Source organism: Halichondria panicea, chromosome 15, assembly GCF_963675165.1.
Source record: "Halichondria panicea chromosome 15, odHalPani1.1, whole genome shotgun sequence".
Taxonomy (NCBI): domain Eukaryota; kingdom Metazoa; phylum Porifera; class Demospongiae; order Suberitida; family Halichondriidae; genus Halichondria; species Halichondria panicea.
In genome coordinates, this window is record NC_087391.1 from 832,744 (window position 1) to 858,791 (window position 26,048).

General features: G+C 44.9%; 2 protein-coding genes across 3 annotated transcripts in view; one reads left to right on the plus strand and one right to left on the minus strand.

Annotated features, from left to right (window-relative positions):
• The window catches only part of LOC135348583 (adhesion G-protein coupled receptor V1-like), a 40,473-nt gene that overhangs the window by 3,783 nt on the left and 10,642 nt on the right, over positions 1 to 26,048 (minus strand). The window contains exons 18-48 of one of the 2 annotated variants that reach the window (XM_064546846.1): positions 25,375 to 25,726; positions 24,844 to 25,096; positions 24,523 to 24,773; positions 23,966 to 24,153; positions 23,380 to 23,698; positions 22,471 to 23,295; positions 22,023 to 22,299; positions 21,468 to 21,798; positions 21,021 to 21,304; positions 20,458 to 20,568; positions 20,228 to 20,311; positions 20,105 to 20,175; positions 19,555 to 19,852; positions 19,302 to 19,453; positions 18,755 to 19,063; positions 17,892 to 18,608; positions 17,426 to 17,569; positions 16,808 to 17,269; positions 16,246 to 16,644; positions 15,029 to 15,157; positions 14,767 to 14,931; positions 14,095 to 14,460; positions 6,767 to 7,058; positions 5,259 to 6,546; positions 4,891 to 5,047; positions 4,418 to 4,697; positions 3,202 to 3,356; positions 2,899 to 3,075; positions 2,079 to 2,714; positions 1,674 to 1,967; positions 131 to 549 (exon numbers count right to left, since the gene is read on the minus strand). In XM_064546846.1, coding sequence (XP_064402916.1) covers positions 131 to 549; positions 1,674 to 1,967; positions 2,079 to 2,714; positions 2,899 to 3,075; positions 3,202 to 3,356; positions 4,418 to 4,697; positions 4,891 to 5,047; positions 5,259 to 6,546; positions 6,767 to 7,058; positions 14,095 to 14,460; positions 14,767 to 14,931; positions 15,029 to 15,157; positions 16,246 to 16,644; positions 16,808 to 17,269; positions 17,426 to 17,569; positions 17,892 to 18,608; positions 18,755 to 19,063; positions 19,302 to 19,453; positions 19,555 to 19,852; positions 20,105 to 20,175; positions 20,228 to 20,311; positions 20,458 to 20,568; positions 21,021 to 21,304; positions 21,468 to 21,798; positions 22,023 to 22,299; positions 22,471 to 23,295; positions 23,380 to 23,698; positions 23,966 to 24,153; positions 24,523 to 24,773; positions 24,844 to 25,096; positions 25,375 to 25,726 — 10,185 coding nt within the window. Of the gene's footprint in view, positions 1 to 130; positions 550 to 1,673; positions 1,968 to 2,078; positions 2,715 to 2,898; positions 3,076 to 3,201; positions 3,360 to 4,417; positions 4,698 to 4,890; positions 5,048 to 5,258; positions 6,547 to 6,766; positions 7,059 to 14,094; positions 14,461 to 14,766; positions 14,932 to 15,028; positions 15,158 to 16,245; positions 16,645 to 16,807; positions 17,270 to 17,425; positions 17,570 to 17,891; positions 18,609 to 18,754; positions 19,064 to 19,301; positions 19,454 to 19,554; positions 19,853 to 20,104; positions 20,176 to 20,227; positions 20,312 to 20,457; positions 20,569 to 21,020; positions 21,305 to 21,467; positions 21,799 to 22,022; positions 22,300 to 22,470; positions 23,296 to 23,379; positions 23,699 to 23,965; positions 24,154 to 24,522; positions 24,774 to 24,843; positions 25,097 to 25,374; positions 25,727 to 26,048 lie in introns of both variants that reach the window. The other variant, XM_064546845.1, reaches the window with a different exon arrangement.
• Positions 9,049 to 10,293, plus strand: LOC135348585 (WAS/WASL-interacting protein family member 3-like). The gene has a single exon (XM_064546849.1). The coding sequence runs from the start codon at positions 9,179 to 9,181 to the stop codon at positions 10,148 to 10,150; it is 972 nt and encodes a 323-aa protein (XP_064402919.1). The 5' UTR covers positions 9,049 to 9,178; the 3' UTR covers positions 10,151 to 10,293.

Genomic DNA, 26,048 nt, shown 5'->3' on the forward strand with positions numbered 1-26,048 from the left:
TATAATTATTATGAGTCGGCAAAAATAGGATATTAGATGAACACATGCAATCAGCCCTTAAGATGTTGCAACTATGTAGCTATGTATGTACTATGTACGTACTACCAACACCGCTCATGCATACACTTACGTTCCCTGGATGCTGATGTCCATGAAGAAGGCAAGAGGAGTGCTTGGTACTGATATCACTGATAGAGACACGGTCTTCGACTGGTCGCCAGGTGCAAAGGTCACAGGTGCATTCTCTATTGCAGCAAAGTGTACTCCAGGCTGGGCCACTTCAAATGTCAAATCTCCAACAGTGGCAACTTGATTCAGAGTATGAGTGTTGTAGATGACGGTTGAGGTCAATTGAAGTCCGTCGGTTCGCTTTATTGTAATGGAAACAGGTCCTGGAGAAGTGACGACCTGCGTTCTGGTTGACGGTACTATTGTAAACACAGAGACGGGTCGAGGTTGAGCCATGACTGTGATCTCCGTTGTTTCCAGGACAATGCCGGGGGTTGGGGAGGATATGCGGAGGACAAATGTCTCACCTTCAGCTGGTACCTAATACAGTAAGTTCTTGTATAGATCAAGAGCACCGATTTGGTTAAAAGATGCAAGTGTTATACAAGAAACAGCTCCTCAGTGCATGAGGTGTTGTATAGAAAGAAGTAGCTACATTTATACACGTACCACACCAGAGCACATGCAACAGTCAGCTCAAGTATAATAATTACCGTACCCTCGCGAAAATAAGCCCATCTTGAATAAACGCCCATCCCCTCGTTTGCTTCAAAGTTCTTGCACGAGGGTATTTTCACTCGATTATAAGCCCACCCAGAATAAGAAGTTGAGCATGCGCAGTAGCTGAATGCCACATGTTTACTATTAATTTTAGTGAAGAAAGGAAGTTTTAGGTATATAGTAGCTAGTAAGACTATACTCCTTGCTGGACCAAGATCAGACATTATAACTTTCTCTGTATGGATCTGTTTGCCCCTGAAGATGTATATGCAGGGAACAAGTAGTCCTATATGCTGAGAAAGGAAACACAAAGTCTAAGAAAGTTATCACACAGGCTAATTTTGCAGGTTATCTTGCCTTGGTTTTCTGAAACAAAGTACCTGATAGCTGCTCTGTAGGAGTATGACCTACCATCCTTCGAGAAGTTTCTGCTACATCTAACATCAACAGCAACGAATAGAGTCAGACTCAGAGTCCACTTCTTCATGTTCATTCTCTTGTCATGCTTTAATCATACTCATGCATTAGTTTATAACATTGTTGTTGTCAATAAAATGTTCATACTATGTATTAAAATGAAAATACAATAAGAATTGGCATAGAGCAAAGTGTAAACCTCGATTTGAGGCCGCGGGTGGGCGTATATTCGAATGAAAACTCACCGTTCGCGATTAAACGCCCAGTCCCCTAATAAGCCTAGACTTCTTGCAAAAAAGGGTGGGCGTATTTTCGCGAGGGTACAGTATATGCATACTGTTGTAATCAACAACACCAACAATGCAAGAGATGATCTGTTCGAAGTCTTAAGCAAAAATAAATGGCCATATAATCAAAGGCACGTAGCATATGGATATCCACAATTACGACAGAAAACAGAACGCATTACCCAGCGCTAACCCTACACAACAATATACACTGTACCAAAGTTAAATGATAACACTTACTAAGTTGGGACGTAGTGCCAGCTGTATGTCAATGTCAGGACGCATCTGACCGGACAGGAAGTTGATACGCCCATTGGGCATGCTTACAAAGTTAGCAATAGGTTCGTGAACTCCAGAGTCGGTATAGACTGCCTCCCAATTGATGACTACAGGTACAATGAGTCCGCCGCTCCTCGTGACGGTAATGGTTGCCATGGGAGTAGTGACGTCCACCAGTGTGAGGGGTGAGGGTGTGGAGATTGTAAAGACACCTCCTGGGTTGTCATTGGACGGAATGATCACATCAAGCACACCCTGAGAGGAGGAATAAACAAGAACAGATAATTGTTATAATTTTTAAGGATAAATACATGTACATATGTACGACCATCATGCACATGCACACTGCAAACTATTGGGGCTCACATTGACAGGATCCACAAGCGAACCACCCCCTTCAACCAGTTGAACTCTGAACCCTTCGTCTCCCTCTGGAATGCTATCGTCCAGAATTGGCACAGTCAGTAATCTTTCAGTAGTTCCGTCGCTAAACTCCAACTGCTGACTCAGCGCTGTGTAGTCCACCCCCTCACTAGCTTCACCCTCCACTGTCATCACGAGTACACTCACCGCCCCCGCAGACCCACCTTCACGCCTCACAGTGAACGATAGCACACCCCCCTCGGAAACACTCGCTATATTAGGACTTAAACTAAACACGCCAGCACCGCCTTCGTCGTCTACGATTGTCCCCTGACCAATCAGATTGCTTGTTGAGAGACGAGGGGATGAGTCACTTCCTGTGGGCGTGGTTCTGCTCACAGAGGTCAGAGTGAATGTGAAAACTTTGAGCGAAGAAGAAACGATATTATTCGGTAGTGAAATGTTAATATAGCCGATGGTTTGTCCATCTCCCATGGTTACAGACTGAGGGGTCACCGGGAAATCGATACCAGGTGTTGCTGCGATCCGATTGGATGGAATACTAGTGGCTATTGAGGCTACACCGGTTATTGTGATCTCTCCTACTGAGCCAAACCTCCTCCAAACTAAAATGGTTGCCTGGGGAACAGATCGAGTTATAATTACGATATTAACTATCAAATGTATGGTTGGTACAAACATATCTTTGCTCTGCATCGAACAGAAAGGTACGTTGTTTGAAACATACAGAATTATTATTGCTAATTATAGCTAGGGTATTATTATATTTCCTTAAAGTTACAGAAGCAAGAGGTTCTCTTACCATACGACCTTCGACCCCTGAGAACTCGCTGCCTCCAAGTTGTAGCACCCCCCATGGCTCAATCAATGCTGTGTCAGCATTCTGATCCACTTGCGTAGGGAAACTGGTCGAACGTGACTGAGCAGTGAGAGTGACCGAGAATACCTCAGCCAGACCGTGAGGAATAGTAGGTGTGGCCTAGAAAAAAGATTATATAGTAACAACCTATTTGAGAGTGTATAGTTGATTTTATGTATGTGTACGTACAATGCACCACACACAATGTATGAAGCTAGGCTGATCATAATTATAGTATATACTCACTGATAGAGAGATGACAGCAGCAGCCTGAGTGGGTAGTAGTGTTACTACTCCAGTGGACGGAGTCAGAGCACCCCCCACGAGGGAGCCGACACTCCATTGGACGTCCACAGTGTCCAGCACGCCCACACGTGTCACAGTGAGCAACACACTGCCATCTACTACAAGGGAGAATGATGAACACATAATTATACTGATAATGTGTGTATGTTCTCCGATCACGAGGTGTTTTTATTAAGTTGTGAAAAATGCCAAAATTATATGGTATAGCCAAGGGATGGATAAGCAACGGTTACGGACTAAGGGGGATATAGTGTACATAGTTATGTACACGTGTATCTGCAAGGGAGATTGATTTTATAGCTAGGCTATAGAGGGGGTACTAGGCTATAGAGGGGGTACTAGGCTATAGAGGGGTACTAGGCTATAGAGGGGGTACTAGGTTATAGAGGGGGTACTAAGCTATAGAGAGGGGGTATTAGGCTATAGAGGGGTACTAGGCTATAGAGGGAGTACTAAGTTATAGAGGGGGTACTAGGCTATAGAGGGGGTACTAGGTTATAGAGGGGGTACTAGGCTATAGAGGGTACTAGGCTATAGAGGGGGTACTAGGTTATAGAGGCGGTACTAGGCTATAGAGGGGGTACTAGGCTATAGAGGGGTACTAGGCTATAGAGGGGGTACTAGGCTATAGAGGGTACTAGGCTATAGAGGGGGTACTAGGTTATAGAGGGGGTACTAGGCTATAGAGGGGTACTAGGCTATAGAGGGGGTACTAGGCTATAGAGGGTACTAGGCTATAGAGGGGGTACTAGGCTATAGAGGGGGTACTAGGCTATAGAGGGTACTAGGCTATAGAGGGGGTACTAGGTTATAGAGGTGGTACTAGCCTATAGAGGGGGTACTAGGTTATAGAGGTGGTACTAGGCTATAGAGGGGGTACTAGGCTATAGAGGGGGTACTAGGCTATAGAGGGGTACTAGGCTATAGAGGGGTACAAGGCTGTAGAGGGGAGTACTAGGCTATAGAGGGGGTACTAGGCTATAGAGGGGGTACTAGGCTCTACAGGGGTACTAGGCTATAGAGGGGTACTAGGTTATAGAGGGGGTACTAGGCTCTAGAGGGGTACTAGGCTATAGAGGGGTACTAGGTTATAGAGGGGGTACTAGGCTCTGCAGGGCGATCAGTTACAAACAGGCTCACTGGATACACAACTCACCGTCATTCACAGCAGCTGAGAGTGAACCAGGTTCCAAGGAAATGAGAGTGTTGGATACATCAGAGCCCACCACAGCCACTGTAGCTGCGTCCACAATGTCAGCCGATTGGCCGGTGAATTCAACGGGTGTTGCCAAGATAGCGCTAGTGATCGTAGAGGTGAACTCTGACCCTGGTGCTAAGAAGGAACCCTGCGCTATACCCAGTGTAATGACGAGGGAGGCAGTGCCTGAGGGCACCACTCTCGTCACGATAGAGGGAACATACCCAATAGACGTGTCCTGAGGGGGAGGAGGAAATTGTATATAATAATAATATGCAAGTTAATTCCTTTATAACACACGAATTTTGTTTCTAAGGGGCAGTATCTAAACACAATACATGTGTAGCTCAGCTCTCGTAAGAAATTTACAATGCAATGGGGAACGAAAAAATCTACTGTAAAAATGTGGGCTAAGACGTTCTATTTCTTACCGTAAAGGTGTTGCTAATGGTAACAGTCACGTCCCCAATGTTTCCCAGACTCCTCTGAATGGTGTAGCGGAGTGAGCGCGAAACTAGAGGCTGGGTGGAGTCCACCGTCACCACGGCAGCCGAGAGAGAGAAGAGACCAAATGGAGAGTCATTTAAACTGCAGGGAATACAAAAACAACCGATTATTTTAACATGTCAATAACAACATCTTGTGCAAAATTGAGAGAACATAGTATAAACCGCTGACCAAGTTATTACCTACTGGTACAACAATGCACGTACAAAGAAAGAGGGAGACAATGTGGGATAGTGGATAGTAAGGGATATTATAGAAAAGGGGAGAGATGATACGTTTACAATTAACTCACGATATAGTGAAGGGGGCGGTGTTGGCCTGAGGGTCGACGCCCACTCCCACAGCATTGGTACCGGTCAGTGTCACTTGGAAACCCTCGTCCAATTCCGGCACCTCGTCAGCGATGATGGAGAGGTCAAGGTTCACTTGAGATATTCCCAGAGGCATTACAACACTACCAGTAGATGGGCTAACCTCTGCGCTCACAAGACCACTCCCACTTAGCCGTGTTACAATGTAACTAACGGATATCTCCAGCTCGGCACTTCCTGTACGTGTGACTGGTAACGAGAGGGTGCTCCCTTCATTAACCCTTTGATCACTGAGAGCATCTCCGACAAAACTGACAATTCCCTGAGGGTTGCCCATCTGTGCCACAGTGATCGCGACAGAAGAAAGGCCAGAGTTCACAAGTACGTTATTGGACGCAAGCACAAATGTCACTATATAAGTCTCTTCCACTTCGTCCTCGTCGCTAGGCAACACGTCGAGAGTGATGGAGCTCATAGCCTGACCATCACTGAGTACTAGCACAGCAGAAATAGGTGTGATGTCATCTCGGGGGAATTCCCCATTGCTTGACCTTCTGACCTCCCATGTGATCTCGGTGGTTCCCACTGTCCCGCCCACTCGGGACATAGCCAGGGTAACGGACGTAGGGCCGTCGGCTATCGTTGGATTGGGCAATTGTATTCCATTCAATACCACATCTTCTGCGAATCCAACAATACCAAATGGTGAGTCACTTGCCGCTATGATGACAGTTGCCATAGTGATAGAGCCGAGAGCAGCGCTTGTAGAGTCTGTCAATGTGAAAGTGAAACTCTCTTCAAGCTCAGGCGTGGTATCATCCACGATTGGAATAAGAACAGATGTTGATGTCTCTCCAGCGGCAAATTGTACACTGCCCGAGGCTTGCTGATAATCGGCAGGGGAGGTAGCCGTGCCATCACTCGTGGTGTAGGTAGCAGTGGCGACGCCCAGTGTTCCCCCCGTCCTGGAAAGGGATATACGTGCCATGCCCCCCTCGTTAGCACTGTATGAGGAGCTGGTGAGAGTGATGGAACCAAAGGGGTCGTCAGAGGGTTCAATTGTCACGGTTACTTGACTTGTGGCACCAATCCTCGGAGGTTGGTCAATTAGAGACGGGTCACCGGAGAATTCGAAATCTCTTCCATCGTTTCCCTGCAACTCGACAGATGTGAGGGAGATAGTAAAGGTTTCGGCAGCTTCAGGAAGTGGGTCATCGATTACGATCAGTGAGAGACTGACTTGAGGTTGTCCGGAGGACAGGAGGAGATCTATGTGTGTGTGGTGTGTGTGTGTGTGGGTGTGGGTGAGTGGCGTGTGTGTGTGTACACAGATGATGGTGTAATAGCTAGCTAGCATTTGCTGTAAGCAAGTTATATGAACAAGGTCCTTTAGGGAGAGGCAAAGAAGAGTAAAATACGTATAGTAACTTGATCTATGTTAAGTATTCTGTGCTGTTACAGATTACACGCAAGAATATCATTGACTCACATTGGGAAGAAATATTGAAGTCATTCTGGTCAGCACTGCCGAGTTGAAGGTCAAAGTTCACTCGTATATCGCCCACGAGACCATCCCCCCTCACAACAGTCACGGGCACACTCGCCTCACCCTCCACCACACTTAGTGCACCCACGGAAAACTGGATCACTCCATGTGGGTCATCACTAGCGGCAACGATGAGGTCAATGTGGGTGGAGTTGACGTCAATACTGGCCAGAGAGGCGGAGACTATATCCAGTGAGAAGAGGCGGGCCACCTCGGGAGTTGTGTCAGAGAGAGTCTGTAGGTAGGTGGGGGGGGATACCGTATAATTATTGTGTAATGTCAGTCAGGAGCAGTATAAAAGGGATACAACTTTTTGCCTCACATGAATATATAGTAGCATGCATAAGTCAAAAGGATTGTGCTGAGTTAGGGGTCAGAAAGGGTCTGTAGACAAGGAATATATATATATTTATGACAGTGTCATGTACAGATTAATTTAGAAGATGGGATACAAATTTTATATAGAGCTAAGTAAAATCGAGTTATCGAACATAGAAGGACGATAGAATTCTCGTAGTAAGGCGCTCCCCATCTCCTCACAGGGTAGAGTAAGACTATATATAGTGGTGATGGAACGTTGCTGTAATTATCGATATGCGTACCCTTGGTTGAAGTTCAAGTTTTAGCTAATGAGGTATAAGCTATGTACATGACGTAAATAGACTTCTCTATTATTATTACGAGCTCAATGATTGATGTGAAATGCTCTGCTTTAACTCATCAGTATATAGTGTTCGAAGTAGACACGAAGTATACATGCACTTATTCTCGACTGAGCCATGCAGTGGTATTAATTTACACGGTAGAAGATCAACAAACACACAGGTTCTCAGTCACTGTTTGTTTTTTAGATGTCAAGTACCATTCTCTGGTAGGATCACGTGGCATCCTTATTACACAACATGAACAGACTACTAGACTACTGAGTTTAAGTTTGATGATTATTAGCCACAAAAACGAGGCAATAGGTTGTTTACTATTATACAATCATCTGCCAAAGTCTGTAGGCATGCATTGACTGCAATCTGCTGTAACAGTGTTTAAAGTTCAAATAGGGTGGCTGGACAATGGCCGAGGGGGTGGGGGAGGGAGAAAGTAGATATAAACTAATCTTTCTTGGCACATAGCTTCTCAATTCGTATTGTCCTCAAACTGTGTTTAACTATTGCTCAAATACATTGCACAATACATGACCACAATAGAGAGAATCTGTATACAGCCCACAACTTTCCCCAAATTCAATTAGCTTATAATTATTTTTATAGTGATATATTCGAGACCATGCATGCAGCCTGCAACAAAGTGTTAATTCCATGGAGTTCTTGCTACAAATCAGATTATTGACTCTTGTAGTAAATAGTGATCTCCTACATGCACCCTTGGCCACTATTTACTAGATACCAATAAACTGCTTGCGGCATGCATTGTCATGTATTTCCAAGAAAACTTTCAGGATGGACCATGCACGTTAACATTTATACTCTATCATATCATTTGATCAATTCATAAGGGCATGCAGCTCAGACGAAACAAAATAATGTGGAAATGTACGTAGCTCATAATTATAATATAGGTTCATTACTATATACTATTTTCTGATGTAGCTTTCTGATGTAGCCTGCTTGGTCAGTTAATCTGTTTCTGGCTTGGTATACCTTGTGCTAGCTAGATTCTAGCAGTGCATGTCTTATTGCGTGGGAGAATAACCTATATTATACATCACAATTGTGCATGTATATTTACTCATAATTATATTAAAAAAAGAATACAGCTAATACAACTCGAGCCCGAAGGCAAGAGTTGTATAATAGCAGTATAGCATATATAGAGCATAATAATTACCTAATGGACCATCAGATTGCAGGGTTCTACCCTACTGCATTGGAATTCGCCACGCATCAATGCACTCCAGTTTCTTATACAAGCTAGTAGGCTGTTGGGCGATGCTTTAGGTAGACTATACATGCATCGTGTGCAATATCAACATCATCCATGCAGGGGTATATTGACAACTTCCTTGGTGATATTAATATTACACAGGTATTTACCAGAAGTACAATACTTTAACGTCTGAGCAATAAGGCCAACATTATTTCCCAATTCCAACATTTCTTGTGGTTGATATTCCTTTGTAAACACATTAATATTTAACGATTCATGACAAACCTCCTCCGCTGTTATTACATAATGTTTGTTTTTCTCATTATGTAACTACTATTTGTCTAATAATAGATAGTTTCTATATATACTTCACTTAAATTGTATTCGTTTACTATAATTATGCAGTTATAGCTATTAAAAGAAATTTTTGACTACATGCCTGCTTCCCATTTATATTAGCCCTTGATAGTCGAGATGTTTACGTCGGTGCCAGTGTATTCACAAGCTAAATCTGCTATTCAATTCATAGCTGGAGACAGAGAAGGAGCCAGAGAAACACAGATAAATTTCTTGAACACGTTCCCAATAGCTTCTCAGTGTAAGTCTGCTTACCATTGGTGGCTAGGTGAGAATGATAAAGCAAGACATACCCAATACATGTTCCTTCATGGCGTGAGTAACCTTGCAAATAGAATCCCAGCTGTTGGTCATGCAAAAGGTACCATTCACTATGTTTTCGGCGATAAGGAAGGCGGTGACACAGCTATGAAAGCTGCTTCAAGAACGGTTGGCGTCATTGGAGGAGGTTTTGTTGGTGGATTCGTGGGAGGTCCTGTGGGAAGCATTGCTGGTGGTATTTCAGGGGGTGCTGCTGTCGATGGATTAACAACCAGCATTGAATCTGCTGTGTACAACGAATATCGCCCGTCTGGTCATATTGCTGCTGTCACAAATATTGTAAATGGTGAAGCAACCGTTGGAGACATAATTGACTCAACAGCCAGTATTGTTTTTGATGGTTTGGTAGGTTATAATGCGGGAAAAGCTGGTGCAAAGTTTCGCACTCGAAAACGCCGAATGAAAGTACCTCCCAAACCAGTCGACCCTCCCGAACCAGTCGACCCTCCCGAACCAGTCGACCCTCCCAAACCAGTCGACCCTCCCAAACCAGTCGACCCTCCCGAACCAGTCGACCCTCCCAAACCAGTCGACCCTCCCAAACCAGTCGACCCTCCCAAAGCAATCGACCCTCCCAAACCAATCGACCCCAAACCAATCGACCCTCCCAAACCAATCGATCCTCCCAAACCAATCGACCCCAAACCAATCGACCCTCCCAAACCAATCGACCGAACACGGGATGATTTCCAATTTCTTCAGGATAATGATGCATCCGGACGCCTCACCCTCACGGTGGGTGTAGGTGTACGGATTTACTTTTATTAATAACCTCAAGTATGCTAGATTATATGCCCAACTCAGTATAAAGTATACAAGTCATGTGAAAAACTAGAGCACTGGAGTGCTAAACCCTTATATAGCCATGCATGTCTATATAACAACTAAATTTAAGTATAGTTATGTTATTGTGAGCGAATTTAGCGGCAATTCAGTTTCTTGGTATAAAACTATCAAAAGTATATGCGATTTTACGCCCGCAGGGTGCCATACAAAATTTTAATTAGGGGAGAGAAATCTGTGTGCTGGAAATTAGGGGATCCAGGGGCAAGTAGAACATTTTTGGGAAGTTATAGGTGGTGTCTTAATTATTTTTCCTCGGTGCGCATGCGCAAGCGAGGTATACGATAGTATGTTTGTATGTCTGTCTGTGTGTGTGCGTAGACTACTACAGCTGCTTATATATAAGGATCAATGAAGTGCAAGTAAGAGTTTCTATAATTATACCGTATAGCGCGAAATTTTCGAGGCACTTATATTTCGTGGATTGGCCTCTAAAAGCATTTTCGTTGTACAATGTTCGCGAAATGACTGCTTACCGGAAGCCACGCCTTTAAATCTTCTGCATGTTATAGCTGGTAATTCTAATTAAAGAACAATTTTCGTGGACTTAATTTTCGTGTAGGATTCTAACCCACGAAATCCGCGAAAATTTCGCACTATACGGTAGGCTTCTTCTAGTCATGTTTTCATTCGTGGATTTGCAAAATGTTCTCGAGTTATGCCTAGTTTTGCTTACTTGGAATGCCATTACAGCCTTTTCAGAAGAGTGCGTAGCAAAACTTGTTTGAGTGTTGCTACTCTACTTATAATAGTAGTTAGCTCTGCACTATAGAACGCTAGCTATTGGTACACAGTAAAAACACATTCATTACAGTAACATTAATGTTAAATGAAACGTATCTTTTGAAATTTCATGTAGAAATGATATAAATTTCTGTTATTTTAACACTAAAATACGATGATGCATCTCATATAACGTGTTTTTGCTGTGTAGCTGCAAGAGTGAGAAGAGAGCTGCTAGGCTCTGCTGATGCAGCAGCCATTAATTTCAGACTTAAACTTTTGGGATTGATAGTTTTTAACAACGATCATGGTCGATCATTACCCACTCTTTGAGTTTCCGTTTCTTTTATGGTTTAGCCTAGATTCCAGGCTGTACTGAAGATTGAGGCCTTGTGAAGGGAGGCTACCTGTGATTCTGCCTGCATGCAGCAAAATTAAATGTAGCTTTATGTTATGTAGCTTTGGTACCTCACCAAGGCATCAGCACCCGCAGTGCTTTCATTATGCCTCGGTGCGCATGCGCAAGCGAGGTATACGGTAGTGTGTCTGTGTGTCTGTGCAGACTGCTACAGCTGCTCAAGGATGAATCAAGTGCAAGTAAGAATTTTTATAGGTTTCTAGTCATGTTTACTTGGATTAAATCGTGGATTTGCAAAATAATGCTTCGTTCTCGAGTTATGCCTAGTTTTACTTACTTGGAATGCCATTGCAGCCTTTTCAGAAGAGCACGTAGCCAAACTTGTTTACAGAGTGTTGCTACTCTACTTAGTAGTTAGCTCTGCACTAGAACGCTAGCTATTGGTAGCTGCAAGAGTGAGAAGAGAGCTGCAAGGCTCTGCTGATGCAGCCATTAATTTTAGACTTGAACTTTTGGCATCGATCGTTTTTAACAACAATCATGGTGGATCAATACCCACTCTTTGAGTTTGCATGAAAAAATGTTCATCATAATTATGAGTGTATAGTAGCAATTTATGTTATGTTAGCTTTGGCATCTCCACCGAGGCATCAGCACCTGCGGTGCTTTCATTTTATATAGTGATAGCACATTTTGGGTCAGATTCTGAATGGTGTCAAAAGGTTTATGGGTTTGTATTTGTTTTTGTGCTACAAGTCAGCTGAACAAACGAGTGTCGCAAGCTGCGCTGTGCTAATGCCTCCCACCATGTTTTGCTTTCGCTCAAAAACTATTAGAAGAGGTAATTATAGTTTGTATTTACGTTTGTACGATATTACGTTGCAATTTTGACAATGAATTCCACACAAGTCATTATAGGAGAGGAGCAACAAACGTTTATCTAATAGCTTGATGAATGATCTTCAGGATTTATAGAAGCAATGCATGTACATCTAGAATGTAAAAGTTTTATTACTGTATAGCGGGTCATTTTCGTGGGGTAAAAATTCGTTTAACTGCATGGAAAACGGAAATTTTCGTGAGTATAAATCTTAATTGCATGCGTTACGGTAAGCCACGCCTACTTTTTCGTGGGGAAAAAATGTCGTGTAGGCCAGCTTGCCCACGAAAATTACCCGCTATACGGTATACAACTTATACAGTATCATTCCTGTCAATGAATAATTAAAAAAGGGGGTGGATCTACAATGAGTTCAGATTCACGGCTGCCTCTGAACAGCACCGTACTGTACATGCATGCAGCTCTTTCCTGACTTTTGTTACTAACAAACAGCTAACGCATTTAGTGCAAGGCTAACTCATAAGAAGTTGAACGGAAAGTTTGTGCAAACAGATTGATGCTATGAAAGATTCTGAAGAGACTGCAACCAACAGTCAGTCTTCAATGCTTTAGTTTGCTAATCTACGAATCAAAATAGAGAACGTGGCTAGAAGCCTACAGAAGCTGTTAGTTTTCGTCGCATTGAGCAGTTACAGCTGGAACACACACACAGTCAGCTTTACTGTATCCCTTGTGCGGCTACGCCTCGAGGCAATAAATATAGTTATACAGAGAGAGATATCCAACCTGCACAGGCATGTCAAAACTCAGCCAGAATTTGGCATATACAGGCACGCCCACCATTACTTGCCCTAAATTTGAAGTACATTTGTAGTTCAATCAAAATTAAGTGAACACGTACGGCCATAGTTGCACTATGGTGCGCCATGCATCCACAACTGCAATTGCAGTGCCTCAAATTCAAGCCGCAGGAAGGAGGAAAAAAGGGGGAGATCAGTGGGTGAGAGCTTTTTGCAAAAATCCATACACCAGAAATTGAAAATCCTTCGGGTAAACAGTTAACAACAAAGCTTTCAAAGCACCACGGGTGCTATAGCTGATACCTCAGTGAATGCACAAAACTTCATATCATCATGAATCTATTAGATCTAGCTTAGCTGCTATTAAATACACAAATGTACGCAACAGAGTAGGACCCTAAAAAGGATGTCAAATGTTCAAAGTCGATATAAATTATGGCTGATGCTTTCATGCGACAGTGCACTCTTGTAACTACCGTTAGACTTCATTACATCATCTGTAATGGCTTAAAACAGTAAATTTACATCGAAGCATATGTAATATCTACAGGCTACAGGAAGTGGACGGCGTATTCTACTGACACACAAACAAACTATCGTATGTTTGTATTGCATTTTGAGTGGGCAGATCAAAAGAAACACTGTGCCAATATCTGCCATATGGCACAGGTCAAGCCTTGAACTGTGCCACTATCTAGATACTGACATAGTATGGCTGAAGTGACCTAAAGCGCACCCTCCACCCAGTAACCTGAAACGGTCCCTTTTATAGTATAACACTGTTAAACAGATTCAGTGGTAGGCAGAAAATGTTTTTCATGCGTCTGGAGCATTCCACAAGTAGTTGAAACTAGTTGTCCTATACAAGGAGTGATGTGTACAAGGAAAAGAATGCACAAGGAATGCAACAAATCAGTTGTTACACAGCTCACTCGTGCGCGCACATTGGATATATTGGCTCAGTAATGCCTTTGCCCTCGAGGCCTGCGGCCCTCGGGCCTAAGTCACTACTGAGCCAAAATATCCCATGTGGCACTCGTGCCTGTGTCACAACTATAACATATCACTATATACTCATGAAATACAAATTTGGTAATTCACATTTGAGTGGTTTCAACCTATAATATACATAATAAACTGTGCTTACTCGTATGGCAAAGGTAGCTTCTGATTGGCCATCAGTGAACACAACAGTATCCGTGGTGATGAGGAACACAGTATTATCCGGAGGACTCATGCTCCATGTCAGAGTGACGGTTCCTTGCGTCCCAGAACTCCTGAACACGCCCACTCGTATCTCCGCCCCTTCATTGGCAATAATCCCCTGAGGGTAGGGGATGAACCCGACCACTCCACTGGGATCGTTACTGGATTGGATGGCGATCCGGGCCTCTCGTGGGTCAATGATTCTACCCCCTCCCTCCGTACGAACAAGACTAACGGAGAATGCTTCGAACTGCTCTGGTAGGCCATCGTTGACTGATCGCACTGTGAAGCTTTGTGAGGCTGTGGGCTGTGTGTGGTGTGCGGAGGGGGAGGTCAATAATTCTTACAATTATTGATGGAACAGAAAAAGTAGAAATCAATCAGTTTACACTAGCTTGTAGCATAGCCACAATGTATAGTAATCGTATGTACGTACGTGTACTTATTCTGATTTCTAGGGGATGGGCATCCGGACCCCGTAAATGGAAGCTCTGGTATTTAATAGTACAGCGAAACTATGCAACTTAACTATGAAATATGTTAGCAAACTACAAAATATGAACTATGAAATATGTTAGCAACAGATCACACATGTGGTAATAACTAGACTTACTGGTGCAAATGTGAGATTGCCGCTTGTGGGTTCAAGGTCCATGAGTCCGTCCTCGTTTACCTCCCAGTAGACATTGACTACACCCACAAAGTTTATCGTACGTTGCACTGTCAGAGTGACAACACCCATCGGGTCAGTTGGACTAGTGCTCTCAGGGATGAGAAACTGTGTGTGTGTGTGTGTGTGTGTGTGTGTGTGTGTGGTGTCGTGGCGTGGGTGTGTATCACATGACTACTACCGGACAATGTGATTGGTTACTCACCAATAAGCTGGTGTCAGTGAAAGAGAAAACTCCATTGATGTCATCGTTGCTAAGGATGGCTACTAGGACGGAGGAGGGCTCCCCAATAGTGGCCCCACCTACTCCACTCAGCAATGTCACCTCAAATGTCTATAAATACAGAATGTACGGTTAACGTGTTTTTGCGTTCTATGATCTGATATGCATTATAGCTCTGCTACGACTATTTCCCAAAAGCACTGTTCATACTAATTCTGCTGTCTGCTGTGTCACAGTACAGTGCAGCTTTGCAGGTCTTTGCACACTTTTGCAGCTATCAACAACTATAAGTTATAGTTATAACACGGGCACGAGGGATGTATGGAATATATTGCACTGAAGCACGAGGGTGCCAGCCCCGAGGGCATAGCAACATAACACTGTCCTAGTAACACAATATAAACTGCACAAAAAAGACAGAGACAACTCTATAGACACAGCCAGACACAGCTCCATCTCTTCTCTCTTCTAGACGCCAGTATCTGCAGCGTGTAAGATTGGCAAGAACGACGAATGGCTTCGGTTCCAACGCTGAAATCTACAAAACAGCCCCACCCCACTTCTGGTGCTGCAAACAGCCCCACCCCACTTACTGCTGTAGCCCCACCCCACTATACTACCCAGTGTAACTGCTGCTGGAACCGTGGTCTACCCTCGGCCTCATAACCAAGCCAAGAAAGCTCGCTTCTACACTGCTGCAATGCTGCAAAACAGCTCAAGCCCCCAGCAAAGAGAGCCGCTACTAGTGCTACGGTGAAGCAGAATCTATATCAGTATACGTACTAGGTCGAGCTGAGGTCGATCTAGGATCAAGGAACACAGAATCTTCCACAAAATGAACCTTGAACAATTTAAAAACCTGTATGGTTGCAAAGAAGAAACTGCAGCAGTGGAGAACATTCCTGCATGGCTGGACTTACTTTGATTTGTTATTTCTCATGCGTATTAAATTTTAATTTATTGTCTGTCAAATGCCAGAGGGCGTTTTGTGGTTAGTGCAATATGACTTTCAGCAGTGCATTATGCTGCATATTGCACTTGCCAACAACGTAGCAACGGGATATAATTATAATTATAAGCACTCTAGTGCAGACCAGACTATAATCAAGTTAATATCAACTGGGGTCTAGCTTGTATCAAAAGTGAGGACAGACGAAGTAACAACGAGAAATTGTTACAATAATAGTGACCATGCATACCTCATCCATCTCAGGTTCAGGGTCGTTGACAATACTGATCTCAATGAATGCTACAGTCACTCCTGACTCCAGTGTCACACTCCCGGAGGACGGTTCAAAGTCCAACGAGGAAGCAGACACCCCCAGTGCAGAAAAGTCCACTCCCACAGTTCCAAATGTGCCACCAGCTCTCCGCACCTCCAGTCGAACACGCCCATCTATGACCTCATCAACACTCGCTGTTGCCATGGCGAAACTCAGTGATCCTCGGCTATCGTCATTCTCCAATATTTGCACCTCAACGGCTTCTACGCCAGCCAGAGGGGATAATGACTCGGACCCCTGTCTGTCTGCCTCGTTAACTAGTCTGACACTGGTGATGTTCACAAAGAAGCTTTCCGTCAACTCAGCAAGATTATCCTGTGTGTGTGTGTGTGTGTGTGTGTGTGTGTGTGTGTGTGTGTGTGTGGGGGGGGGGGGTAAATAACGATGATTTGTGTCTGTATGTAAGCAGGCAGGAAAATATTGTGTGTGTCTGTGTGTGTGTGTGCGTGGGTGTGAGTGTGTGTACGTGTGTACTTACGTGTAAGATGGTGACGTCCACACTGGCTTCCCTCACACCGTCACCCATGACCACCTCTCCTGATGAGGGTACAAAGTCCACAAGAGCAGCTGCCTGCCGCTCGCTCGGAAACAATGAAGCCACACTAGTGCTGTACCCGATGATGATAGCTCCAATTGACCCAAACTCTCGTACTAGAGACAACATGACTACACTATCGACACCCTCCTCCTCGGTTACCGTGACAATAGCGGGTAACCATGACACCACACCATGAGGAGCGTCGCTGGCCTGTACAGTGACTACAGCCTGCTCTCGACCGGGAATGATTGTTGCCCCTCGATTGAGATCTCCTCCCTCAGGGACGCCATTAGCTAGGACTTGAGTCAGACTGACAATCGTGGTTTCACTGAGCTCTGGTTGGACGTCTCCAGCTATCGTCAGGGTGATGGTAGACAGTGACTGGCCGTCAATAAAGGTCACCTGTGTGTGTGTGTGTAGGTGTGTGTGAGTGGGTGGGAGGGGAGAAAAAATTAACTGCGAATTCAGGGCCTTAAGAAGTTAGTCGCTAAAATGTTCAAGTATGTTTTGTACAACAAGTTATATATGCCTTGTCTGCTTGTCTGTCTAATTACTTACTGTTCCTTGACTTGGAGTGATCTCGCCGTCTTCATGGCTACCAGATATCTCCCAGGCAACAGACACCAGTCCAAAAGCCCCGCCCATTCTCGCTATCTCCAGGACAACGGTGGAGTCCTCATTCACAATCACTGACAACGATCCCTGTGGGCAAATAAAACAGTTATAAAAATTTGTACCTAATAGATGTACAGTACAAGCAACCACTGTCCCCCGTATAATAAATGGCTCGGAGACTCTTTAAGTCACCATAACTTGAATATTTCGTGGATCTATCGATTTCAGCAAATACCATGGATTATAGCCTATGGTCTGAGGCCAAAAAGTTAAATATTATGGCCCCATGTAAATTTTGGATTTAAAAACATCATTTATGTCTCTTTCTACATGTAAGTTCAGTAGAAATTGGATCAATGATACTAAAGTTACGGCAGCTGAAGATGTTCCACTACATGATTGTACGTACCTCAGCAAATCCAATTAATCCATGAGCATCATCATTAGTCAGTATCTCCATGGTAATCGCACCACTGGTCCCAATTCTGGCTCCGCCCAATGGATTGGAAAGTTGCACGCTGAACGTCTCGCTAATTTCCGGAATTAAATCGTTTACAATTCTAACAGAAAACCTCAACTCAGCCTCTCCGGGGGAAAATATAAAATCAACACTTTGAGAAAAATAGTCCGTTACCGTCAAATCAATCAGCAGCATTTCCATGACAACAGAACGGGACGACCCAGCGGAGGCGAGATAGAATGTTGAATCGATTGTGAGAGGGTAGAGATGTCTGGACACTGGGAGTGAGACACCGTCTTCTGTCCAGGTTCCGTTCTGGAATGTGAATATCTGACCAGGAGAGTTGGCGTTGGCTACAAATAGTTGCTCTGAGAAGAGCTCCAATCTGATAGGCTGATTTGAATCAAGGGTGGAGTTTGGCAGGAAATTGTTAGCGTCTGTTGACCACACCAACAGCTCTAGTGTGTCGGAGGCGACAGCTAGACTAGAAGGTGGTAAGAAGAGGACGTCTCGTACTGAGTTGGAGACGAAGTGGCCACGTAGCCCGAGGGTACCGTTCCAGACATACAGCTGTGATCGTATGTCCGTGAGACTGCCCACGACGACATAGAGTGAGCCAGAGAGGGAGAACACATCCACTGCAGAAGCTCCAATGGTGGACAGTGTCTGCAGTGAAGGTGGGGTAGGGGGAGGGGGTTAAAGATATGAACTACTATTCATTTAACTTTGTGAGTGAAAGTTCCAACGTCATAACTATATGGTGTGTACTTCAGAACATTTTTTGTACAATTGAATGTGCTATAAGTACGTACCTGTTCTGGTTCAAGACCACTTCCGTTCCATCTCCAGAGGGTGGAGTCTACAAAACTACTTCCAGCGTTGTTCTCACCATTGGCAACCAACACGTGCCACTGACCCCCTGCAGAGAATGCCCCCAGATCAGTAACCCCGAGTGATGGCACAGTCTGTACGAGAGCTATCGATTCAGGGCCAGTGAATTGGTACACGTCCACGGTGAGCTCACGGTTACCAGGGGAACCACCATTAGCTATCAGGATGAGATCAACACCTTCTTGAGGTGAGAATGAGGTAATGGCTGAAACACGTGTAGCTGGGAGAGTCTGTGTGTGTGGGGGGTCAGTGGAGACTAATTATAAGGTACAATGAAATTAGTCTAGGAATAATTATGTATACGATAAATGTCCTTGCTACGAAGGAGGAGGACGTGACATTATAGTAATAAAAGCACACGTACATACACCTGTACCATGGTTTTGGTTCATGCAATCAGCTAGTAAACACATTATATACATTGTCTACGAGTGTGTGGAGTGATACTGTTCCTCTCTCCACCAGTACCTGGACGGGTGTGTAGACTCCCCTCCATGCTAGCAGCTGCACTGCACTCTCTCCCCCCAGCACCAACAGTGTCCGCCCACCCCCCACACTCAGGGAGTGCCACACCTCTCCTCCAGACAACGTTTGAACAGCCGAATACACGAGACTAGATCCTGTACAGGAAAAATAGTTGAAAATTTTGCTAAATAAATTAAACGTATTATTCAATATTTTAATTTTAAGAGTTTCACAGGTACATGTACTGTACACTTACCTGTAGAGAATAGAGCCGTTCCATCAATAGTTTCCATAGTTACAGAGACATTTCCGAAGGTACCAAACGTCCGAGAGAGTTCAAAGTCCACCAGAACAACGTCCTCCTCCACAGACGTAGTGCCACTCACTAGACTAAGTTCAAACACTCCGTACGGATCTTGGTTGGACTCTATGGTGACCGTTGCCATGGTATTGGTGGACGCTAGGCGACCAAACTCGATCGGAGGTAGTAGCGTGATGGTAAACGCTTCGTCTAGCTCGGGGATAGAGTCTTGTATAGCTTCTAGTTGAAGGATCTGTGAGTGTGTGTGTGTGTGTGTGTGAGGGGGGGGTTGAATGCAAATGTCGTGTATGTATAGTGCAAGCTTTTAGTACAGCTACATAGGTAGACGAATACATTGTACATTGCATGTAATTTTATGGGGGGGGGGGGTCTGAATACAATTTTGTTATTATGTGTACAGCTATTATGCAAATATCAGTGTGTGTGCATGCACAGTTATCCATTCCTATAGCAACCTGCTCAGTATATAGATACAAACGCTCACTCTGAAACTGTCCTCTTGGTTGAAGATGAGAGCAGAGCCCATGAGAGGTGAGAGGTCAGCTGTAGTAGTCTCTGTGGAGGGGGGTAAGGTGATCTGTTGTATCTATCAGGTCATGTGACTTACCTCCGGTATCTGCTGCCCTCACTTCAAATGGAACTGTGATCTGTCCAAACAAACCGCCCCCTCGGGTCACTCTTAGTTCAGCAACTTTGGGGCAAAGAGACACATAAATTTTTTTACTTATTGGAATCCACTGAATGCATAAAGCCATCTCTTTTTGAAATGGCACCCTAAACTACCTCTAAGGCTTTACAAGCTATGAAACTATAATTATATAATTATGCCATACTCACCATTTCCGTCTACGGCTGTTCCCGAGGTCTCCTGGATTGTACTGATGAGAGAGGAGGACTCAAAACGGAACACTCCATAAGCATCGTCATTGGCAACAATGGTTATGCAAGCTGTAACAAATAGAGCAAAATCCTCAAAAAAAGACTGCCTAAGTATTAAATATGTACAAGTATACATATACCACAAAAGCAAAAAGTTATTGATGTTCATGAGAGCATTTTACGTATGTAATTATAGCAGCACCACAAACCTAAGCAACCACACACACACCACACACATCACACACACACACCACACACACACACATCACACACACCACACACACACACCACACACACACACATCACACACACACACACACACACCACACACACACACCACACACACACACACACACACACACACACATCACACACATCACACACACACACACACACACACACACACACACATCACACACACACACATACACACCACACACACACACCACACATCACACACGCACACTACACATCACACACGCACACCACACACGCACACCACACATCACACACACACTCACTGGTAGTGATGTTCCCGAGGATAACTCCAGCACGAGGCAACTGCAACTGAACACAGAACTCCTCAGCCACCTCTGGTATCTCATCATTGACAATCTCTATGGAAACCATCCTCTGTGTCTGCCCTGGGGCAAACACAAGCTCCTCTAGTTGGTTGCTTACAAAGTCATCATTGATAACTGCCAGTCCGTTTGTCACAAAATAAACCACCGAAACTTGTCCGACCAATCCCTGCACTCGTAGAATGGGCAGCTGGAATATGCCAATATCCTCGGACACCTCGTATCTATAGTAACATCAAATAGTACATATAAAATACAACCAAGTAGACATGCCAAAAAAATTACGGAGGAGTAAAAATGGATTTTCTTTATGAAACATTTACATGTACGTAGCTGTTAAAAAGCCATTTCTGGGAGGTGTGTATGTATATATGTACAGTAACTCACGTTGCTTGCTCAAAAGTCATCTCTCCCTGTGGACTATCGTTGGCAGGAATGATTACCTCACTGACATTGCCCGCCCCCAATGAAGGTGGGAGGTTGCTTGTAGCCCCGCCCACTAGGGTCACAGAGGTCAATTGTACGAGGAAGACCTCATCCAACTCTGGCTCTCCATCACTCACTACCCTCACGGGTACCACAGCTGACTGTTGTCCATCCACCAGCGTCACAACACCCGCCTCCGCTACAAAATCTGAAGTGGGTGTGGCCAAGCTCTCGTTGAGTTCCAGAGTTCTGAGACTACCGTTTATCACTATGTAACCAACATCAATCACTCCTACAAAAGTGTGTGTGTGGGAAGAAAACATCATGTACAGTACACACATGCAAATTAGACTCCATTAGAGCAGGGAATTATGAGCCTAATTCCGAGGGCTTTGAGGGACACTATATAACACATACTTTATATTTTATGCCTATGATCAAATTACCAACATCTTACATAACAAATACAGGTATGTGTACATCGCGTATTTCACATTGTTACATTACTCAACTCACCAATAGCTCCAAACTGTCGGACAATAGCCACACCCATTGCCCCGCCCTCTGCCAGTCGTACAGACCTTGATTGAAACTCAACCACTCCGTGAGGATTATTACTGGCTCGTATTGTCACTGTTGCCATGGTAGCAAGAGGATTCAAGACAGCGTATCCAGAGGGGGCGACATCATCACTGAGAGTGTCCACACTAGTGAGGGTCAGAGTGAACCTCTCCTCCACCTCAGGTTGTGAGTCAGCTGCCACTGAGATGATTATCTGTGTTGTGTTCTCACCCTACAGCGGAGATGCCATGGAGACGATATAAACACAGGGAATCAATAATTAGTTAAACAGGGACAATGGCAATTGCAATGTATATATGAGCTATCTCGTTCAATTATAATTACACAAACAACAAGATGATTATTGGATGTACTAACGTACATGTATGTACAATAAACTCACATCTTGAAAGGTGGCAGTTCCTGAGGTGCTACCAAATTCATTGGTGGGGTCTTCTCCAGTATCTGTTGTCAGTTGCCAGGCAACTCGTACAACCCCGAGGGCACTCACGGTCCTCACAATCTCCACACCTCCTTGCTCACCTTCACCGATTACTGCTGATCTAGAGAGAGAGTCGAAACCCACCACTCCGGCGGCGCCATCGTTAGCCTCAATGACAATGAGGGACGTCCCCATTGGCCCTACACTGGCTCCGCCCATCGAATTGGAAAGTACAACTCGAATCGTTTCATCTCGCTCAGGTATATCATCGGCTAGAATTGTCAAGGCAACAGTTGCCCTAGAAACGCCATCGGCAAAAGTCAACACGGCTCCTGTTCCAGTATAGTCTTGTCCCTCTACGGCAGTGCTATCGACCACACCCCATTGTACGGAGACCTCCCCGAGAGTTCCCCCTTGTCGCTCAACCGTCAAAGAAACACCAAAATCAAATGCTTCACTCTCGCTCACACGCGTTACGGCTACACCGTTACTTCCATATATGGCAAACCGCCCACGAGGGTCGTCATTCTCCAGGATAATTAGACTAGTCTGTGTGATTGCCCCGAGGGACGGTGCACCGGACGAGACACCCTCCAGTGATTCTGTGACCAGCTCCACTCCCAACAGAGTCACCACAAGACTCTCGTTTAGTTCAGGCAGTGCGTCTCCGATCAGGGTAACGGGGATAGTTGTCGTGGCAACACCGTCAGGGACGAGGATTGTCTGACCAATCACAGGAGTGAAATCGTTTCCTTCAGATGCCACTGCTTGATAAAACGGCATCACCTGGAGGGGGGGGGGGGGTAGGATCATAATTACGGAAAGATTGACAAAGATTCTGAAATTGAGATTAAATGAAGTTAGACTTACCAATTCCTGGATCTTCTCGTAGTAGTCTGTTCCTATAGCAACCAGCGGTGCCGCCCCCTGAGAACTGGACGTGAAATACAGCGCACAATTTGTACCAGAAATAGAAAAAGATCTGCAAGCTTCATTGCCGAGGCAACCCCTCGCACAATCATCTAGTGATCCCTGTAGTGTCTGCAGCTGTGCTTGTGAGGAGAGAGCTGTGTTGGGGGTGGGGTCAGTGTAGAAGTCCAACAGAGGAGTGCCTGAGGCTAGAGCCAGAGTGGCAGCATTGGTCGATGTGACACTGTACGTTAGACGAAGGTCTCCAAACGTTCCAAGACTGTGTGTGTGTAGAGTGTGGGGTGTGTGTGTGTAGAGTGTGGGGTGTGTGAGTGTGGAGTGTGGGGTGTGTGTGTGGGATGTGGTGTGTGTGGGCGTGTTGTATTTGGACCATTATTACACAATTAGTTCCGCTACAAAGAACAGAGACAAGTACAACTAAAGCAAGAAACTGTGGGCTATGATAATTACGTACAGTATACAATTTTAGGCTCAAAACAATATGTTGAATGTACAATGATAAAGGGAATGCTGCATGAACTCTGACCTTCTAATCACAGGGATCATGGTAACAAAGGATCCATCATCTCCAGTCTCCACGGCAACAGATGTCTCGCTGGCAAAGGAGAGCACTCCGTAGGGACTGTCATTCTCAGGAATAGTGAGAGTAGCTGTTGAGCGAGACACCTCCACTCTAGCACCTCCAGTCACTGCCCCCAGTCGCACCACAAACACCTGCACACACACACAGAGGGTCGATATGACATCATGGGAATGACTATTATCAATTGTGTACTGTACTTCATTTTACAGCCTCCACTCCAACCGTATATAATTAAACACCTGCACACACACACACACAGTGGTTGATATGACTACACGTACTGTGATGATAACAACAGCTCACTCAAATCCTCTAGCTATCATACGGAAAGCTATTTACAGAAATGCAGGTGTAAGTTTTAGCCAGCTTTAATTGTAGTCGCTATAACATACGGATTGTCATCTGATAGATGTAATTACTGTAACAAATGATACTGATTGATATATAATTATATATATATATATCTAAAGGTCCTACGTATATTTAAGGAACCCGCGTACCTCAGTTCGTTCAGGCACGGTATCGGGCAGCACGGAGAGACGAATAGTCTGTTGTCGACTGTTGCTAACAAACGCCAGTGTACCCGACACTGGAAGCACGTCATCACTCACAGCTGAGCCATCAGCTCTCGTCACGGTCCAGGCCACTCCGACCACACCCACTGCCCCACCCACTCTCTGGACGGTAAAGGAGGCTATGGCAGGAGGAGTAGACTCAGGCTCAGCAACCTCAAGTTCAGTAAGGGCAAACTCTATGTATTAGAACACCATAAATTGATAATGCACACACACAAGGGGGTGGGCGGTTTTTGTATGACTTACCTAGGGCACCGTTGGGATCGTCATTTGCCTCGATAGTAACCGTGGAAACGATGACATCACCAAGCACGGCAGATCCGACCACGCCCACCAATCTGACGGTGAACATCTCGTCAAATTCTGGCACACTGTCGTCGACCACTGCTAGGGGGAGGGGCCTTGTTGACTGGCCGGGGGCAAAGGTCACTGTGCCCCCCATTGGCGTGTAATCTGATTGGCTAGCTGTCACTGGAGTAACTTCCCACTGGACAGTAATCTTGTGGGACAAAAGAAGAGCAAATGAAACATTGATTACAGTATACGTACATGTACATGTATGTAGCACCCATTTTTAACCCGCCCTTGAACAAAGGTCAACTGCGATACAAAACCAGGCCCCCAGGTCCCCCAAATGATGAACACTTCAAAACAACCCCTGAACAAAAGCCACCTCCGTACGTATAATGTCAAAACTTAGAAGTGTCTGTTATACAGCCTTGAGTTCCACTGTACCACAATCACGTGAGCAAGAGTACCTATACTACACAATCTTACCTCTCCAAACGTTCCCTCTCTCCTCACGATGGACAAAATCTGCTCTGAGGGCTCGACAGTTGTCACGGCAACCGCAGACAACTCAACGACGCCTCTCGCATTATCATTCTCCGCTATCTCCACAGCAATGCTCTCGTTACCGGGGGCAACCTGCGGCAGTACGCTAGTGTCGACAGCGTCCACAGACGTGGTGTTTAGAGTGGCTCGTGTGAGGGTGAGAAACAGTAGCTCCCCCAACTCAGGGAGGCTGTCTTGTAGGATGGAGAGTGAGAGGGTGGCCGTGGTTTGTCCAGGCTCGAAGGTGAGGGTCGTGTCAATGGAGGTATAGTCCACACCAGGGAGAGCCAGTCGACTGTGTGTGTGTGTGAGTGTGTGTGTGGGTGTGTGTGTGTGTGTGTGTGTGTGTGTGAGTGTGTGTGTGTGTGTGTGTGTGTGTGTGTGTGAGTGTGTGTGTGTGTGTGTGTGTGTGTGTGTGTGTGTGTGTGTGTGTGTGAGTGTGTGTGTGTGTGTTTCATAGTTAGAGGGAGGAGGGTGAGAAATAAAATTAATGCAGGGAATAATAAAAAGTTATGTTTATGCGTTTGTCTGTTTGGACAATCATTCATGATCAGGGTCATTTTCGAGGGCCAATATTTTTACAATTTCAATCAAGCCGTGAAATTTCATCGCGAAAA